Raw genomic sequence first — 17,748 nt, 5'->3', positions numbered from 1 at the left:
TCTTTAACAGCCATTACCAAATCCAGCAGGGACATTCTCATGAACGAAACAAAGACTGGTGACATGCTAACAAATTAGGTGATAATTAATTACAACACCTTATCTTGTTCTCTCATGTATTCATACATTTAGGTCACGTTTCTAACACTTTTTCTGTTGCTAAAAATCATCCTTCTCTTATTTCCTCCCCCCACCTACACATCCTCCCTCAATTCAGCAGTCCACGAAAGGGCTATGAATATTTAAAAAGTGGCAGGCTCCTCAGAACAGAGGTCTCAAAGTGACAGGCACACAGCACAATCTATTTCACATGAGGACACCAAGAGGCAAACAAGAGGTGAAAAATCAGACAGACATGGGCAGGGAATGCAACAATAACAGTGCAATTACAGAACGGCTCTGGTGTCAGGCAAGCAGCTCCCTTTAATGAATCCATTAGCGCCTCACTGGATGAAAGAGACAGGGGAGCACAAAGAGCTGTGCATAAATCCATTACCATACACATGACGAACTAAGAGGCGCCACATGAGCTGTCTACCTTTCCCTAAAGGCTACCACCATGTGTGTCATCTTTTTAAGCCCGAGCTCTGAAAAGCTCATCTTTGTCTTTCATATAGGGAACTGCAGCGTCAATCAAAGATTACTCGCTAGTTTATAGCTGAGATAAAGTTATTAGACAGGTGATTTGTGATTAAAGGGAAATGGAATGCAGAAATGTATGCTTCTCCATTTCAAAAATAACAAATTTAACAATATGAATAACAGAGATGGTAAGTAATGAAGTGCAAATACTTAGTTAATGTACTTTTTTTGTGTCAGTACTTTACTTCACTATTTTTCTAACTTTTTACTTTCAATCATTAAATTTTTTGACACAAATATCTGTACTTTATACTTCCTACATTTTCGAACCAGCCTTGTTACTTTAGTTTTAGGCTATTTGGTGACAATATCGATATATTTTTATTGCGCACCGTTTTCAGACCATCATCCTATTTCAATCTACCACTGATGCATAATTTCCTGGGTACCACGCACCACAAATTTAGGCTAGCCTACGAAGATAACAATAAGCAGGCAGAAAGCAACAAGAAACATGGGGCTAAAGTGGATGAGACAGAAGGAGTCAGCGAGGTAAACATGACTGAGAACGGAGACATTCCTGATCACCTGATTGTGATCATCATTTCTCTACTTGTGTTCTGTATGGTTGTTGTTCAGCCTGGATGCAATCAGTAGGTGACAAAATGTACAATTCTTTTATATCAATATTTTAATATAATGTGGGGTCCAGTTACCAGTGTGACACTAAAAAAGGTAGTAGTAATGGCTACTTCTGACTTAAGTGCATGTCAGAGCCGAAACTTCATGACTTTAAATTGAGTGAAGTGTAGTCAGTACTTTTACCAAGTAAAAGATCTTTTAAGAAGTAATTATCTGTACTTCTACTTGAGTGAAGGATGTGTGTACTTTTACCATCTCTGACAAACAATAACGTGAATTTAGTACTTTTTTACTAAAGATTGTTTAATTCTGGATCGACAAACACAAACATTTTATACATTACTCACCAAGACCTACAGATACACCCAACATGGCACATTTACATAACCATTCTGTATAAAGTTGCTTTTCTACCCACAAATATTAATCAGACCAATTTTTAAACAAACCAGCTAATAGACAGAATAGTGTTCAGAAAGACATTTTTGCAAGACACCCCTCTGTTCTGCTACAACAGCTCATGTAAAGAAAGCTTTTTTATGTTATATTTTGTCAACGAAGCAGATATTCATGTTGATACAGGGAAGGTAAGAAAAGGGTAAGAAAAGTTTATCATACCCCAACAAGTTCAACAAAACAGTCATTATTCCTTTCCATCACACACAGTTGGCCTTGTTATTCAAACTGAATATTACTAAATATATTTGCAACATTTTCTTGAGGAGCCTTTACACTAGAAATGTATGTACACTAAAAATGCATCCTAGTAGCTGCTCCTGACCTTGTAAATGTAATATGTCTGAAGTTTAACCATACATGGAAATTACAATGAGGCTTAAAAATAAAATTCATATTGCACTCAACCCCTAGCTTTCCTCTGTGATTCTCTGATTCCTGTGCAATCCTTTCTTGCTATCTTAGCCAGACAACATATCTTGCTAACATGGTTCCATAATTTTGTCCAGATGGTCAACTATTTCAGCAGAGAGTTGATCTGGAAAAATAATTTAGGATCAGGGAAGGAGATTAGCCAGCAGAGGTGGAACATAACAATAGACCACTGAGCAAGAGAAGAGTGATGCTGAAGGAAAATATTTTAAGATAAAACACTTTTATTTATTTAATTTTGAGCTTCATAATGGCACACTGGCCAACAGGCCTGAGACTGATTTTTTTACAATAAAAAGACAGACTTTTTACAATAAAACAATATGACAAGTGAAGGCCTGATAAATTTCCCTATAGCACATGCAATGTGTATATATAAAGAGACTTACTTATTTCTAACAGATCCTATTGAGCAAACACAAAAACCCCATTCTCAGTACAGTTGAACTGAAAAATCAGCAATCTACAAACAAGTTTTCTTGTTTGTGTTTCTTGATCATCACACATGATAAACCACAATGTATGGTTAACTTCATATCGTACTAAATGTATACTCACGTTGACATTGCCCATCAATCTCCTCAAATCCAGGCCTGCACACGCAGCGTCCGATAGGCACCAGCCAGCCTCCATCGGCACTGCAGAACATACGTGGTGCCTCCAGCTCCTCAGCGTACTCCACACAGGACCCCCGCACTTCCACCAGCGCCTGATCTCCCCCTGTCACCGTGTCAGAGAAAAGTGCCAGGTTCGTCACCGCCAGAGGGCATCGCTTATAGAACACACGAACTGATACCAAGGCGATACAGGCCCCCAGATCCTGAAATGCTAAGTAGAGTCCTCGCTTGCTGAGTCCGCCGATGTGTCGCACCTCTGTGTTAAGCTTCATGACACGCTCCCCCACATCGCTCTGAGTAAAGCTCTCGTCTGCTGCGATCGTATCAATTTTGACATATTGGCTCTCACGAGCGTGCCGTAGTGGTGGAGGTGGCACTGCACCATCCGATTCATGGTAGTAGACGTTGAATGTCTCCTTGCAGGTTCCGGGCACCCCAGGTAAGCTGTTGCAGTCACGCAGTGTGAATTTGAGTTCAACATAAACACGTCGGGCACCAGCACGTGGGATCAGTGCTGTGCGTAGCCAGTTGTTCTGGTTGGCCTCCATCACGTTGCACACCTGGTATGTGCGCATAGGGATGTTACGCTCATCCATCACACTAATCTCCTCCCACTGCATGGGAACAGATACAGACAGAATTAGAGATTTTTTTTTATTTCAAAGCAGCACATAGAACTTACACTAGTGGTGGGCCTTCTCTGCTGTACTAAACACCATCAGAATCAATAACCTACCTTTTAATAAATTTTTACATAAAAAAACGTATAATATTTATTTTTTCCAATAGTCTATTATCTTTATTCTACAATGATTACAAACACAATGAGAAGTGATCAAGATGGCGTTCTATTTAGTACTCATATTGTGCATATTGTCTCGAGGGCTCCCTGGTGGTCTAGTGGTTAGGATGCGGCACTCTCACAGCTGCAGCCCCAGTTCGATACCCGGTCAGGGAACCAACCCCAGCCATTAGGGTTGCACAAGCCTTAGTGCCTGTCCCAAGCCTGGATAAATGGGGAGGGTTCCTAGTGCATTTCAACACACTTGGCCAATAAACCTGATTTTAAAGTGTTGCTCTTGCTTGTGCTGCTTCCTGTAGTGTAAGATTAGGTTGTAGTTTCAATAGAATCATATTTCAGCCTTCACATGACATGTTGCCTCAGTCAAAGGAAACTGTGTTGAGCCATCAGAGTGAATACAATTTGTCTTCATTTTGAATTCCCAAATAAACTGTAATTTTTCTCATAGTCATAGAACTCAACTACAAACTACAAAAATGCATGGTAAACCCAGGGTCATTTTATGGGGATAATATTGCTTCTGCTTGAGATGATGTCTGAGGTGGATTGATTCATGTAGAACACCACTGAAGGCCTAGGTGTGACATGCTTGGCCCACCACTGACTAACACAATCGCTTTCAGCAATTAGCAGACAAAGAAAACAATCCATGTGGTGTTGATTTTACTCTTATTTTGACTACAAAATGAATGGTTTAAACATTCATGTGACTTACTGACTATCTTTGACTGAGCTTGTATATTAATATATGCCACCTTTCTATGTCCTGCAAGACTCATGCCACTCCTTTTGCTGCTAATCATCTGTTAGGCTTTACAGGATGCCCATTTCAATCCACATCTCTACACAATTTAGTGTATAATGCATGTATGGCAGTTTTTAAAATATATGCAAAAATCTGGTAATAAAATAACATTTAATATTAACCTAAGTATATACATTATATGGCATTGAAATGAAACATTATTAAACCACTGGATCACATTCATCAAGGAAACCATATAAAAAGCTATTAAGTACATTTAATTAACATTGAGTGTAGAGATGAGGCTGTACTTGGTAAATACTTATGTCATTAAACCAACTGAAACTAAAATATGAACATGAATCACAGATCTCACACAAACAAGGATCACTATAATAAAGTGCACCTTTTTATAAAGACACATTTTGTGTTTTCCCTCATTGTCTCCTTATTCTGCTAATGCTGGCGAAAACATCTTTTATACCAGGGAAAATTCTGTGCTCTGGATTTGTTAATGTTAAGAGGCTACAAATAAAAGTGTTTCCCTAGTTAGTTTGGTGTACTTCTATTGCCCTCTGAGACTGTTTTTAGCCAGTTTGAGTTTTGTCCTGAGGGAAGAGACTTTGACAGATGAATGATGAGTGCATTAAAATGGAGGCTTAATTAAATGCTGCTGTGTTCAGTATTAAAAGTCAGTAATCAGCAAGAACAAACTGCCTGAACAGCAGGAAGCTTTTTCTCTTCTCATCAGGAGGGAACCACCTCTCAATCAACATTTGCATTTTATAGCCAAATATCTTATACAACAAGCCTTGACTGCTTCTTTACTTGCTGAAGATTTGAATGGTGGCAGATAAGAGTCTGGAAAAGATTCCCCATCTTTCATGGAGCTGGTGTGAAATTTCATTTCTTTAATAACCCTTCAGTGTCTGCGCCAGAGTCAAAGTTGATTGAAATTCTGAACCTCAAACTCAACAGAATAATAGCAGAGCCACCTGACTGTGAGGTCAAAGGGTTACTAAAGAACACAAACTGACCTGACAATTGAGCCTTTGTCTGGGTTAAGCGTTTCTTCTAAAAAAATATTTATGCAAAAATGAATGATTTGCCAACAAAGTAGACTCCCTGTGAATGTTCCACATTGCCTTATGTGGACTTTATTTTCTTCAAAACATTCTCTCTTTTTTCTGGCAGAAGATCAGCAAACCAAAAGCAGATAAAATATGGCTTCCAGACAGGATGCCTACTTTCATTATATAACAAACTACACAGAGCACAAGCCGTGTGAGTAGGCCACATGAGTAAGGAAACCTTGAGATCTACTTACCCCTTCTGATGGGTAGGCCTCCCAGCCCAGATCCCCTGGAGCTGACATGGAGTCCAAAAGGGTAACTTTATGAAGAAACAAAGAGAGAAAGAAGAGGGAATAATAAATACAGCTGTTTTCATTACTTCAGTTATGATGTATACTTTAATGCTTACTCATATTTACACATCTTGGCCGAATTTTCACCAAAGTCTGCCACATATACAGTATTCATTAACATAAAACTTTCATCTTTAAAAATAGCTTTACTGCTTCGATTATACTTCTATCTAAAACAGATGATTTCCATACAAAAGCCAAAGCTCTTGTGCTTCTCGAAATTTCCCATTCATAGTAAATTATTTCTTTAATTTATAAATAGTAATTTAAAAATATATTAGGGTTTACTTACTCTACAACTTGAAATAATTGTAAAATCCTGAACCAAACTTCGAGAATAATAAGCACCCTTATTGCCTTGTTATATCTATTGCTAAAACAACATTTATTAGCGGTTGAAAAAATCTCTAGAAGTTCTATTTATATAAATTAGCCTGTCTCCCTGTAGCCTAAGCCCCGAACTTCCTATTTTCAGCTTTATCCCAAACCAATTACAGCCCGGGCAAACAGAGCGATTAATTTTTAATCACATTCAAACCTCAGATGTTTCTCCTCTTTCATGCTGTGTGTCATTCTCCTGTTGCATACCGTATGGCGTTAAATTGAAATAAATGTAGCATAATTCAGAAATCTGTGTCCAACCTCTAATTAAATGCGAAGTGTGTGTGTGTGTGTGAGCTTGGTTGGCACGCACATAATTAAAACTCTTTATACAATGGATTTATATCAGGTTATGTATAATTATGGGTTTCATGCTGAGTAAAGAGTAGGAAAAAAAATTAAAACTTTCATTGATTTGATTGGTTACTGGTGTCAAAAGTGACAGTGTTTTACTGAGATAACAGTATTAAACATACCATATCACCAGACCGGTTAATAGATCTTATTAAGAGATTAAGGAATTTTACTTTGAGATGTATTTACATTAAGAAAATATAACAAAACTTAGTGTGAGGATGTTTAACTCGTAGTGTTGTGGCAGTTGCTATATGCCTTTAATATAATAAAATGATAGCTTTACAGCATAAAAGGATCAATGAAACTTCCTCCAGAGATCTGCCATATAATGCTATTAGATATCAGAAGCTCTACAGGAGTAAATAGAAGAATGCACCACTTTCTTTACACTATTCTCAAAACAAACGATCTGATTCCAGCAAAAGAGCATAAACACTTGGGAGAGGCATGCAAAGAGAGCAGGAGAGAGTAAGAAAAAGAGAGAGTCAAACAGACAGACAGACAGACAGACAGACAGACAGACAGACAGACAGACAGACAGACAGACAGAGAAAAAGAGTGTTTTGGTGAGAAAAAAAAGATCTCCATCAAAGCCATTTGTTACAGCTATAGGATACATTTTAACAAGGAATCGAAGTTCAATACCTTTTTAATACTACAGAAGACAAAGTTTGATTCTGATTGATTGATACTACATTTAAATAGGACAAAACTAATGAGAGGTTGCGTTCTGACTATAGTTGAATCAAACTTACAGGGTAATTTGATTTTCCTATAAATTCAGCTTGGTATAGAGCACCCAGTATTTTAAGTGTACATAAAATAAAATTTTTTGTATTGATTTCCTATTTCTATTTATTTAGTATTTAATTATAATTTATTTTCATTTTGTCATTTTGATTTCAGGAATCACAATACATTTACCTTTGTGGAAAAAAAAAATATTTCATTAAATTATTTGAAGTTTTTGTGCAAACAACACTTAACAGTTGTTCAGGATGTAAGTAAAAAATAAGAGGACAAAGCCTCTTTTTTATACTTTACCCATGAATCTACCTCGCCTTTTTTCGCCAGTTAAACTCTCTTGGGGGCTAGAAATATCACATCAGGTCAGAGATCAGGTCTCACCAATTTTACCAATAAACCTCACCCATCAGCATGTGCCTTCAGAGAGCATAAACAGCAAAACCATCATTGTGACATATACAAGGAAGTATTCACATTTATTGAATACACCTTCGCCTTAAATGGCATATTTATTTTATTTTTTACAAGAAAATGCCTCAGTAAGAAATCCAAGGAATATAAGGAAACCAAATGTAGACCGTAATAGCCCTTGTAAATTCCTCGTAAATCTAGTTGTGAATGAATAGTATAATTCTGAGTCTTTAAACATACGTGACATAAGGATATGGCCAAGCAGAAACCTGATATATGTTGGAGTAAAGGGAAGTAAGCTGTCAGGTGTGAATGGTGCAGTCCACAGGGACACGATAGCTCACTGTGAGGCTAAAGAAAGCATCCAACAGGAACCTGTCAACAGAGCTCCTAGTCTTTTAAAATAGAAAAGAAAAGAAAAGAAAAGAAAAGAAAAGAAAAGAAAAGAAAAGAAAAGAAAAGAAAAGAAAAGAAAAGGAAAGAAAAGAAAAGAAAAGAAAAGGGACCCAGACAACAACTAAAACTTTCCATGTTTCAGTGTAAAAGAAAACAATACAAAAACATTTGACCTAAAAAAGTTATCATGGCATAATAATATATATTTAAACTAAATCAAACATAGGTCATTCACACTGACATGTTTTAATGTGAGTTCTGTTGTATTTATTAGTTTTGTTCATCTTCCTGAAAAGAGCAGAAGGCTGAAAGCTGATGAGCTACATGGCTTGCTGACAGGAAGTCATGACCTGCAGTCGTCTATCACAGTTGAGATAAGAGTTAAGCTTTAGATGCTGAGAGCTCCTGCTCCAAAGATATGGTCATATCTGCTCACATGGTAGTCACCAGTATTTTGAAAGACCACCAAGGCACCATGGTAGGAGATAAATGGTTAGCAGATGTTCAGTTGGATAAAATATACTTCACAAAGCCAGTGTAAAAATGTAAGGTTCAAAACCAGGAAGTATTTACCATCCTACAGAAGGTGGTGGATGATAAGCTTACTGAAAATGTCCATGTGTGACAAACATGCAACTACCTGCTTTACTGTTTTAATCACCAGCATTTAGTTAAAACAGTAATTATTGTGGCATTCATTATGCCCTGCTGCCCCATTGGGTTAGCAAGAAAAAAATCAATAATGTGAGAAAGAAGGCTGTGAGAAAGTGTCCATCTGAACTTGCTATACAGACTCAGTTAACAATTGTGAAGACATAAATTGATACATTTAGGTCTTCTGATGGACACTTGCGACTACACTTTCTCACAATAATTTATATTTCCTTGCTAACCTTGCGGCAGTAGCGCAAAATCTAAAGTCCAAACCTAGGAAGTATTTACCATCCTACAGAAGGTGTTGAACAAACATGCAACTACCTTGTTAACTGTATAAGGAACCAGCTTTAAGTTGATCGATTCTCGATTCTCGATTGGAGAATACAAATGGTAATTGGCAAAATGTTTAACTGAATAGTAAGTTCTAGTATTTATACTTGGAGTATCTTGTATTAGCATTTTGTATATGGTAATGTTAATCTAATGCAATACATTGATACATTAAAGTAAAATACGTTACTGACTATACATCCCTAGTATCATCCAGCAGACTGCGGATTAAACCAGTTTTACACCAAGACTGATGCTGTATGCTAATGCATGGTAATATTTATTTTTGTCTTTAAATCATAGCTCCAAATCCATGTATAATTTCTATGTTTTTTTTTACTTTTCTTTATAAACACCAGGCAGTGGGAAAAACAAGTATTTTGAGACTTGTCTCCTTCAATGTCCTGTCTATCTTTAAACAGGAAGTACTTAAACAAGTGAGCAGAGGAACATAAAGGAGCAGGACCACTTTGCAAATTAATAGTGTGTATAATATGTGTCACAGAACACTGACAAACTCCAGAAAGCAGCTTGTAATGATGACTGGTACAAATAGGCCTGTTAGATGTAGCGTGTGATGGTGACCTGTAGTCACACAGGAGGAGAGAGTACACTCTTGGGATGCCTCATTAGAAGAACACACATCTTGCCCCACACCTGCCCCTGTATGTGTGTGTGTCTCACTATGGTTTATTTCTGCCATGGAAAGCTGATCAGATATACAGTCCCAGGAGAGCTCTCAGACAAGTTAATGTTGTAAAGCAGCACAATGCACTGTTGTTACACAACTCAAACTGAGGCCACACACTGGGAGAGTGACATCATCATCTTCTGAAGCTTATATCCAGCCATTCTTAACTTTGCAGCCATGCAAAAGATATTAGGGATCTCAGGAGGCCTTTCAGAGGAGGACATGCAATTCAGCAAGAATTTTCATCACTGGTTAAACAATAACAAGTACAGGTATAATATCATAATCTGGCACACAGCAAATCAAAATAAGAACAATATTACTTGGGGTGATACACTATAGGAAACCAATAGTTTTCAAAGCTTTCCAAGATCATGTAATAAGTCGACATGCATAAAATAAAAACATACCAACTCATCATATGGGCAAACACTAATAAACACATACTACAGTTAATAAATAGTCTACAGTCATGTCTTCTAATTTTAGAATGAGTAGCATGTAACTATACAGTGCACATGCTTATAAAGCAAGAAGAATGGGCTGGATGAACTTACTAGAACCTAAAAAGTTCAATGAACCCATATCTTGTCTAATTTTAATGACTAAAAATGTACTATGACTGTCTTGGGGCAGTGACCAGACAAGAACACAGTTTTTAAAATCAATAAAAACACTGAGGATAAATACATGTTGGAACAACGGCCTGTAATATTCCACTACCAAGATACTGTCAGTACATTTAGTAATTGTATATCTACAATAAAGAGCTACTGTATCTCAGGAAATATATCTAGGGCTTGCTGATATTGCAGAAATCCAGCACCTTAAATAGTAACTACTGCAAATAATTTTTTTTTTTTTGCATTATTTGCTATAGATGTCTTTCATGACATGAAATGTTTTTGCATCACCTTCGCTAAGTTTTAACCAGGGTTGTAACCTCTTCCAGAATTCAGGGAGGTCTTGTTAACTGTGAGTTCCTTCCAATTTATGAAGTGATGCTCACAACAACTTTTTCAATTTAAAAAGCAAATATATATGTTTGTTAACAGATCAAAATGTAAGGCATGTTAAATACATATTTAAAGATGTCAAAATATATTATATATTATATATTTATTATTACTATGTATTATTATATATTATTTAGATATCTATTCAATATGCCTTACAATTAGATCTGGTAACATACAGATATATTTGCTTGTTAAGTTGAAAACATGGACTATCCATTTAAAAAATAAGAAGGAGAAGAAAATATATTCTTGGTAATTGAATATGAAGGCAAACACTTATTTTTTTACTTCGTCTGTCAAACATGAAGATAAAATTAAAAGATGAATTCCCACTTAATTAATACATAATATCTCTACCTTTCTTTGTTACAAGTTTTCAGTGAAGTACTGCCTGTTTATATTTATATTTTATTATTTTTTGTCTTCATGCAGTGTAGTGGGGAGTGTGTTTATCAAGTTATGAAGGCTGTGCTTCTCTTTTGCTCTTTATACATTTGACATGCTATTTAAAATGGATATGAATATGTGACCATGTACATTATTCTTCAGAAAACTTCATGAAAACTAGAAAAAAATATGCTAGAACATTTCTTAAAAAAAATTTTTTTTGAATTAATCATGAAAATAACCCAGCATTACCTGTATCTGTGGTGGGCCTGATCAACTGAGAGTAACTAAATATATGGCAATTGATTGTATAGCAAAACAGATGTCTTCAAGTTTATAATGTGAAGACACGTGGAACTAGGTCAAGAAAATACGATCACATAACCCCAATCTTATCGTCCCTACATTGGCTTCCTATTAAGTTTCGAATAGACTACAAACTACTGCTACTCACTTATAAAGCACTAAATGGTTTGGCTCCCATGTATCTATCCAGTCTTTTAACACGCTACAATCCGTCACGCTCCCTGAGATCTCAAAACTCTGGGCTTCTAGTAGTTCCTAGAATAGCAAAGTCCACTAAAGGTGGTAGAGCATTTTCACATTTAGCTCCTAAACTCTGGAATAGTCTTCCTGACAGTGTTCGGGGTTCAGATACACTCTCCCAGTTTAAGTGTAGATTAAAAACATATCTTTTTAGCAAAGCCTACACATAACACACATCACACACATCACATCACAACCTTGTGCTCCAGAATATATGATTACATGCACATTATCAACTTGTGCTGTTAATATCATGAACAGCAGCTACGCTAATTCCTCTCCACTGCTTCTCTTTCTCTCCCCATCCCGAGGCATCCTGAGGTTTGGCCAGCTCCAGTCACGTCCCACCTCGTGAAGATTATGGACCTATGGATGATCATGGAGAAGTAGATGCCGAGTGTTTAAAGGCCCTGGCATGGAGAAGCTGATGCTGGATCTATGATGATCACAAATTGTTCTGTATTGTTGAAAGATTTATGACCAAACTCTTGATGTCACCCATATGAGGATGGGTTCCCCTTTGAGTCTGGTTCCTCTCAAGGTTTCTTCCTCATATCATCTAAGGGAGTTTTTCCGTGCCACTGTCGCCACGGCTTGCTCATCAGGGACAAACGCACACCATTCACCTTCACTGTTGATTTCTGTAAAGCTGCTTTGAGACAATGTCTGTTGTGAAAAGCGCTATACAAATAAACTTGACTTGACTTGACTTGACTTGACATGTGGAATGGGCTTTACAGTTATCAGAGGATTAGGATTGTGGAGGAATTTCAATTCCCTACCTGTTGTAATGAAAAATCAGCAAACCAAACATGAATTCACCAAGACATTTGAGTCCTGTAACTAAAGCCTATCCAGGTTTCACTAGCTCTGAGTGGATGAGCGTTCACTTTAAGCAAAATTCTGCAAACCCTTTTCTTCATGCAGTTCATGCAGTTTTCTTCATCCAGTTCTTCATGGTACATGGTCCACTTTATTGTGTTAAATTCTTTCACTTTCAATCAGTACATGATGGTTGCAGTGGACATATGTTTTATGAGTTTAGTCAATGAATTGAGGGCTTCACCTAAGAGAGGATTTATTTATATACCATTACCAACGGCCATTAACGCAATGTATAAAGAGGTTTTGGAGCAGCATAAAGCCACACAATGCACTTATGGACAGTGGGCACTGATTAAACAGTGAGAACCAGAGAGACAGCTCTGATTCAGCTCATTTTGAATGGTTTAATAGCCATAAAATTAAAGATATTCTGTTCATCATGAAGAAATGAATGTGAAAAAAATCCAACTTTAATGTGGTAATCAACTATCACTTTTTCACTGTGTAAACTTTTCTCTATTGCGAAAGCTTTGCTAAATGTCAACTCATTATTTCAGCATGGTGCTCGATAGCAGCAGCCACTCCGGTGTAAACGTTAAACCTTGTTAAAAGTTTGACCTGCCACAGAGCTAAGGCAACAGAATTTTTTGTCCTAACAGATGCTTCTACTATTGCCCATCATGACAGTTCTGCCTCTGTATCAAAATATTTAGGACTCCAACTGACTTTATGTGGTCCCTCAGCCTAACGAATGCCTAAATAGTGATTTCAGCGTTTAAATACTGCCACCTCGAATGTTAACCAGGCCAGGTATTTGAATATCCATGCGCAATCCTGCAACAGAGATTTCGATCGAATACCAAGGGTCTCTGAACCATGTCTTGCTGAACAAGGTTATTTATTTGCTTATAATTTGGAGAGGGCTGGCAGAGAGAAGGTTTACAGTGTGGAGTTTAGAGCAGTTGGAGGAATCAGAGGCAATGGATCATTCTTTAGTAGAGGATGGTGGTTTTTGATCAAATCAGCTTGGGGAGCTGATGCACGTGCTTCTGAAGCAATACAAGCTCTCTCCACACTTTATATTCATCTTTTTTTGTGACTACAGATGCTCACACCAATTTCATGGGAAAACTTCGTCCAAAAGTGGAGATACACTTTACATTGCAGAAGGCATCTGTTAGCTAATGGAGAGAAACATTTTAGTGATGTAGCATAACGATGTATCCTATCATTCAACATGGATCTGTAGATTCAATTGGTTAGACGGAAAACGTAAAAAAATGCATGAATGACAAATTAAATGAATGAATGTTTAATTCAGCTATCTGTAAGAAAATATCATGTAGTGCCACAAATGTTTAAACTTAATCAAACCTGCATTCTCTGCACAGAAAGATGTACAGTGTTTAGCACCAACACGTCCAACCTCACTATCTCCAAAACCAGACGAAAACACAAAGCAACAACACACCTACACAGATGGAAACACATACACAAGCATACACAGCAAACCTGAATTTATCCTGTAAACACTATCGTTATTACAGTTCAGTTATTAACTTTAACAAAGGTGTATTTAGAAATCGACTGAAAATGGAAACCTAAAGCACATGTTTAAGTAATGCTTGACCGAACCTTATATTTCTGATCTCCTTGGTTGAGAAAATGATTGTCTGTGAAAAACCAAGTGTTAGAACTAAGACCAAGGATTGAGCCAATTAAGCAACTTCATTACCACCCTTAAACAAAAGCAACTGGTTTATGCTTCCTATGATCTCAAACCTGAAAATAATAGATCAAGAGTGAGAGAGAAAGAATGAAACCCAGGGCTTCCTTCACCATGGCCTCTAAACAGAACATAAAAGAAGCCTATTTCTCATGCTAATTTCTCTGTCACAGTGCCAAGTAGTGAGAACAATGGCAGCGAAGTAGGCCTCTCCATACACAGTAGAAATGCTTACAAAAAGAGAATTAATGAGAGTGAGTAGCCGAAGACGGAGAACCTAAAGGTCTTATGAAGATAGAGGGGCAATTCCTCCAAGCACAAATTGAGTCATTTAAACATATCTACCAGTCTACATATGTCTCAGTCCCCTCAATGTATTATCTAGTATAGGCAATTGAAATTATGCCAAGATTAAAACCAATTAGAAAGAAATGTTTGTTGTTGTTGAGATCTTTTCATATACAGTATTCTACAGAAGGTTCTAGTCTATGAAAATAATGCTAAATCAATTAAACTTAATAGCAACTTATTATTTGCTTTTACAGTCTAGATATCTCTCTTCTTTGCACAAGGTCATACATTTTTTTTTTTTGAGTATTACAATAAATTGCAGTTGTCTTCCTTCAGAAAAATGTTTTACCCTACACTCATTGTGCTCTATATATTTTGTTTCTTCTTCTTGTTGTCCCCGAAGCATGAAATGAGGTGCTGGATGACTCTGCCAGACGTTAAGCAAGTCTTGACTGGATCGCTTTCTGTCCCATGAGGAATTGACCTTTAAGATGCAGACACTTTTTTGAGATCTTCCACTGAATGTTCTGCCTATACTTGCCCAGTTTCTTCAAATTTATTTATTCAAGTTCAAACATTATAAGCTAAAATTGGGGTATTGTTGTTGACCATGTTTGCTGTGATGAGTCATGAATATCAAGAGAGAAGATTTGACCAGGCTGACCCATAGCCACAGTCAAACATTAAGGTAAAAGCTTAATGGTTAAGGGGTTGTTCTGAAGCAGGAAAGGGTGGAGATTTATTCCAGGCGAAAGGAATGCTGAACCAACAAGTCTACCATTTCATACTTTAATACCATGCAATTCTGTCTGGACTGCGGCTAATAAACATACAATAATACAATGACCCGAACCATATGTCAGGCTCTCTAAGCACTATTTAGAGTCAATGGCTTGCCCAGACACCATGTCTAAATCCTACAGAACTGTTCTGGGATGAACTGGACCGCAAAGTCAGAAAGAAATATCCAACTAGCAAAGAACACCATTGGCAATTTTACAAGAGGCATGGCAAAGTATTTTATCCAAATGTTTGTAGAATCGAACTGTCCAGATGCCAAGAGTGTGTAAATCTGTTATTCAAGCTATGGGAGGATTTTTCAATGAAAATTAAGCACAACATCTGTACATTTATATATTTGTTTGGTCAAAGTAAACATTCATACAGTTAAATTACCTAGTTTGTTGAATATGAAAAAATGGAACATGCACGTGTCTCTCGACAACGATAAAAGCTAAAAGTGTAAACTTTGGTCTAGATTTACAATAGTAATCAAACAGAAAAAAACAATATTAACATGAAAAAATTACTCTAAAAGAAATATATTTGACAAACTTTCTCCAGTAAGTGCACACACGCACCCATAAAAAATACAAGGCCTCTAGGATACCACCTGCTGTTTATTAGAAGCACTGCAAGCTGCACAGATAATGGGGAGATTTCTAATAGACTTATGACATAGTATACCAAATTTATTACAAAACCTGGCTAAAGAGCTTTAATGAACATTTACAGGTTCTCAACTCTGACGTAAAAGGTCATTTCACATCCTTAATTCTTCATATTCACATCCTTTAGTCTTCAAAAGATCATATAGACCTATTATGAACTATCCTGTATTCAGGAAAACAATATTTAGTTATTTGTTGATTTAAAGAAGCAAAGAAAAACTGGTGGAACGCAGCACAATTATAAGTGGTTATATATCACATACACTATAAATAACAACACTGAAAGTTGACTATAGCAGCTTGTCTCAAACTGTTGTATTTCTATAATACTGCAGAAATTTCCCAAGTTTTTACTTATCGCACTTTTAACAGTTGCATAATGTCTGCAAGACAGGTTAGGTCCTCTAATCACATAACACCTATTAGCAATCGTTCCCTCACAGGCCTCTTTCTGTCTCTTTCCTCTTTAAAGGTTCACAAGGCTTTAATGCAGCTTGTCATGTACAGTACCTTCAGAGAATTTGCAAATCACAAAGTCCTCTGTCTTGATAGAAAACTTAATAATGTTAAAAAGTGCTGACTCCCAAAAACTACTTAAATACATGTCTCCTTACAGAAAAACAGAATATACTATTAGTTCCTTTATTATAAGCTTTAGATTATTGTAGATCATTTGCATTACAAGTCTATAGGAATTAGATGTTATGAATAATGAAAAGGAAAAATCACATTCAATACGAACCTGTATAGAATGCACAGTTTAGGGTTTACAATACATACTGTACAGAGATACTGTCATAAAAACTAATCAATATCTTCTCACCAATCATATATAAGAATTCTGTGGAATAATGATTAAATACGACAATGATTTGAAACAAGTGCATGTAGTTTTTTTTAGAAGTATAATGGACAAAAATTTACTGATAAGATACTAAAGTCTTGGTTTATATATGGACGTCTGTTTATATGGATTTCGTCTGTTGAGCAGCAGAAAAGCCAGACTGTATAACAAGTCAGGAATATATTCAAATACAAAATATCACTGCCATAACCACCAAGCTATTATTATTTGTTTCTTCACTATGTTCTGTAGATCCTGCAGAGTTGCATTGCCTAAATCCTGGTTTATTCCATCATTGCATTGTGAGAGAGCCGTGGAAAATGAACTGAATGTCCGTTATCGGACACTGCGCTCATACACCCGTAATAATAATCATAATCATTATAATAATAAAAAAAAACGTGGAAAAAACTATAATAACTGTCCGTTCGCTTACCTTCATTATCCGGATAGTTTCTCAAGGCTTCACAGTGTAGCAAAGTGTAAAGAAGAAAAAGAAAAAAGGATGAGTAAATCCAGTAGAGAGCCATGATCAGGCTGCTCCCGCATCCCGGTGCGCAAACTTGGTTTGTATGAACCGGAGGGAGAGACAGAGCGCGGGCTGGAAGGAGGATCCGCCAGGAGCGCGCCCTGTCAATCAAACAGAATTGGGCGGGGCTTGTGTAAATGCTTAAAATACACTGGGAATAAACTATAAAATTAGACTTGGTTGCCTGTATTTTTGTTTCTGCTCATAAATGTATAACCTACCATTAAAATAATCATTGCAAGTAAATTATTCAGGTGTAAGAAACTACTGAAGCATGAGGTGACTGGTTACTTTAATATAGCAAATAAGCCATGTGCATTTCTTAACATGCATTCAACACATCTAAATGCAAATATAAAGAAATGAAAGCTAAAATTCAAAGTATCATCTCATATTTGTATTCTGATCTCAAACCCATATGCATTCAGTATATAACAAAAACAATTCAACCAACCCAA

General features: G+C 36.6%; 1 protein-coding gene across 1 annotated transcript in view; it reads right to left on the bottom strand.

Annotated features, from left to right (window-relative positions):
• Positions 1 to 17,385, bottom strand: part of ek1 (eph-like kinase 1) — a 79,979-nt gene extending 62,594 nt beyond the window's left edge. The window contains exons 1-3 of the mRNA XM_083529880.1: positions 17,198 to 17,385; positions 5,604 to 5,668; positions 2,671 to 3,343 (exon numbers count right to left, since the gene is read on the bottom strand). Of these exons, the coding sequence (XP_083386006.1) occupies positions 2,671 to 3,343; positions 5,604 to 5,668; positions 17,198 to 17,291 (832 nt within the window). The 5' untranslated portion in view covers positions 17,292 to 17,385. The remainder of the gene's footprint in view (positions 1 to 2,670; positions 3,344 to 5,603; positions 5,669 to 17,197) is intronic.
• Between the last annotated feature and the right edge of the window lie 363 nt (positions 17,386 to 17,748).

Source organism: Silurus aristotelis (assembly GCF_946808225.1).
Source record: "Silurus aristotelis genome assembly, chromosome: 25".
Classification (NCBI taxonomy): Eukaryota; Metazoa; Chordata; class Actinopteri; order Siluriformes; family Siluridae; genus Silurus; species Silurus aristotelis.
The sequence above is the reverse complement of the archived record's forward strand: the minus strand, read 5'-3'. Positions and strand labels throughout refer to the sequence as shown.